General features: G+C 46.4%; 1 protein-coding gene across 1 annotated transcript; it reads right to left on the reverse strand.

Moving 5' to 3' along the window:
* Positions 1 to 307: 307 nt before the first annotated feature.
* On the reverse strand, positions 308 to 1,081 carry LOC308467113 (taste receptor type 2 member 8-like; the record flags this gene model as incomplete). Its single annotated transcript, XM_080988535.1, has 1 exon — positions 308 to 1,081. The coding sequence occupies exon 1, from the start codon at positions 995 to 997 to the stop codon at positions 308 to 310; it is 690 nt and encodes a 229-aa protein (XP_080844661.1). The 5' UTR covers positions 998 to 1,081.
* Positions 1,082 to 1,868: the final 787 nt, after the last annotated feature.

The following is a 1,868-nucleotide window of genomic DNA, read 5'->3' on the forward strand; positions in this document are numbered from 1 at the left end:
GAGAGGTAGGGAGGGAGAGAATCTTGTCTTCTTGGATTCAAGGGGTGCATATCTACAGCCCTCTTTCTCTTTATGTAGCACTTCGTCTGATGTGTAGAATGTGCATTAAGATTTCTTTCAGTTTTGGATTGGACAATATTAAGATCATGGTGTGTGCTGAAGGGGGTGCAGACAGCACAATCTCAAAAAGTAATTGGCCACTTGTCCCATACCTGAAAAATCGAACCACAGGAATGAGTAAAGAAACAAAATACGTAATGTCAACAAGCAGAGAGAACAACATAGACTTCATGACATTGAGATAGACCTAAGTGCTGAGGTCCTTAATGACAGAGCCACTCTTTTTTAGATTCTTTCTGTGCCTCCAAAGAGAGATGAGCAAAACCATGGATGCCGCTACACTGAGAATGAAACTCATGCATAAAGAACATAACTGTAGAGTTCTGAAAAAAAAGAATGGGTCGTAGCAAACCTTACTGAGACTGGCATTCTGTGTCAGAGTTCCTGAGAGATTGCAGAGCTTCTTGTTTTCAAAATGAACAATGACAGGATGAGCAGAGAAGAGCATGAGAGCTATTATTACAATTCCAAGCAGTCTGGGTGCAAGTACATCAATCCTTAGCTTCAGCCAGAGGAACAGGTGATGGGGGAAGTTGGTGACCTTCACACAGTAGAAGATATTGAGCCATGTGGCACACCAGAGGCTAACATGGCTGGAAAACATCCAGCAAAATGAGCCAATATCCATCGTAAAACTATGCATATATTTCTCCAGAAGGCTGTAGTACAAAATATTATTGATCATGACAGTCAGCTGGACTATAATTCTGGAGGTGCTCAAACTGGTCAAGAGGCAGTCGCAAGGGGCCATCTTCCTGTTTTGGATCCATTTCTGTCCTTTCACAGCTAGGATAAATCCATTTCCTAAAAAGGCAGCAGTGAACTCAATTGCTAAAACGATCTGGAAAAAGATACCAAATGGAGTAGTTATGCCCATTGCTGTTACTTTCTGCCAACTATGCCTGAGTGGAAGAAGTATCAGAGTGGAGTTCTCCTGGTCTCTTTTGGATGTCCAGCAGTGGAAACTCTGTAGACTTGGGCTTTTTAAAATGATGAGATCATGGGGTGGAAAGAAATGCAAATCTCAGAAGGTTTCTGTTACTAATGACCGAAACAGGTATCATGTTATTCACTTATACTTGGATTTTGACATATACTGAGATTTCAATGATCAACCAGTCTCTGTCAGTTTGGGATGTGTGTGTTTTTTATGTTTTTTACCGGGGTATCAATTGTACCATGCTTGGACTCTAGGCAATTCTGTTCCACCATCAGCAACCTCGCAACTTGTGATAATGTTAAATGTGAAATAGCATGCACATCGGCACAGCAAGCCGATCGGACACCTGGGGTGGTGCGCCTGGGGGTGGGCCAGCCGCCCATAGGGCGGGGCAAGCCAGGGCAAGATGCTCCATGGGGCCTCCGAGCATTCTGCCTGCCTCCTCCCACTCAGCCGCCCTACAGCTGAGGAGGAGGCGGTGGGCAGACCATTTAGGACATGGCGGAGCCTGCTGGCCCCCAAGCCACCGCGTCACTCCCAAAAGAGATGGGTGGCCTGGGTGTGGTGCAGGCCCAGCGATGAGTGGCGCCCGGGATTTTGTCACCCCCCCCTTAGTGGTGACACCCGGGACGGACTGCCCCTAGCACACCTCCCTACCTCTGCCCCTGAGCTGGCAACTCATGGATAGGATATGCTATGGAGAAAAATGAGAAACGCACCTCAGAATCTGTTTGGCTTCCGAGTCGTGTTCGAAAACGGAAGCATTTACTTCCAGGTTTTCAGTGTTTGGCTTCTGAAACGATCAGCA

This window comes from Podarcis pityusensis, assembly GCF_964106645.2.
Source record: "Podarcis pityusensis genome assembly, chromosome: 17".
NCBI classification, from domain to species: Eukaryota; Metazoa; Chordata; class Lepidosauria; order Squamata; family Lacertidae; genus Podarcis; species Podarcis pityusensis.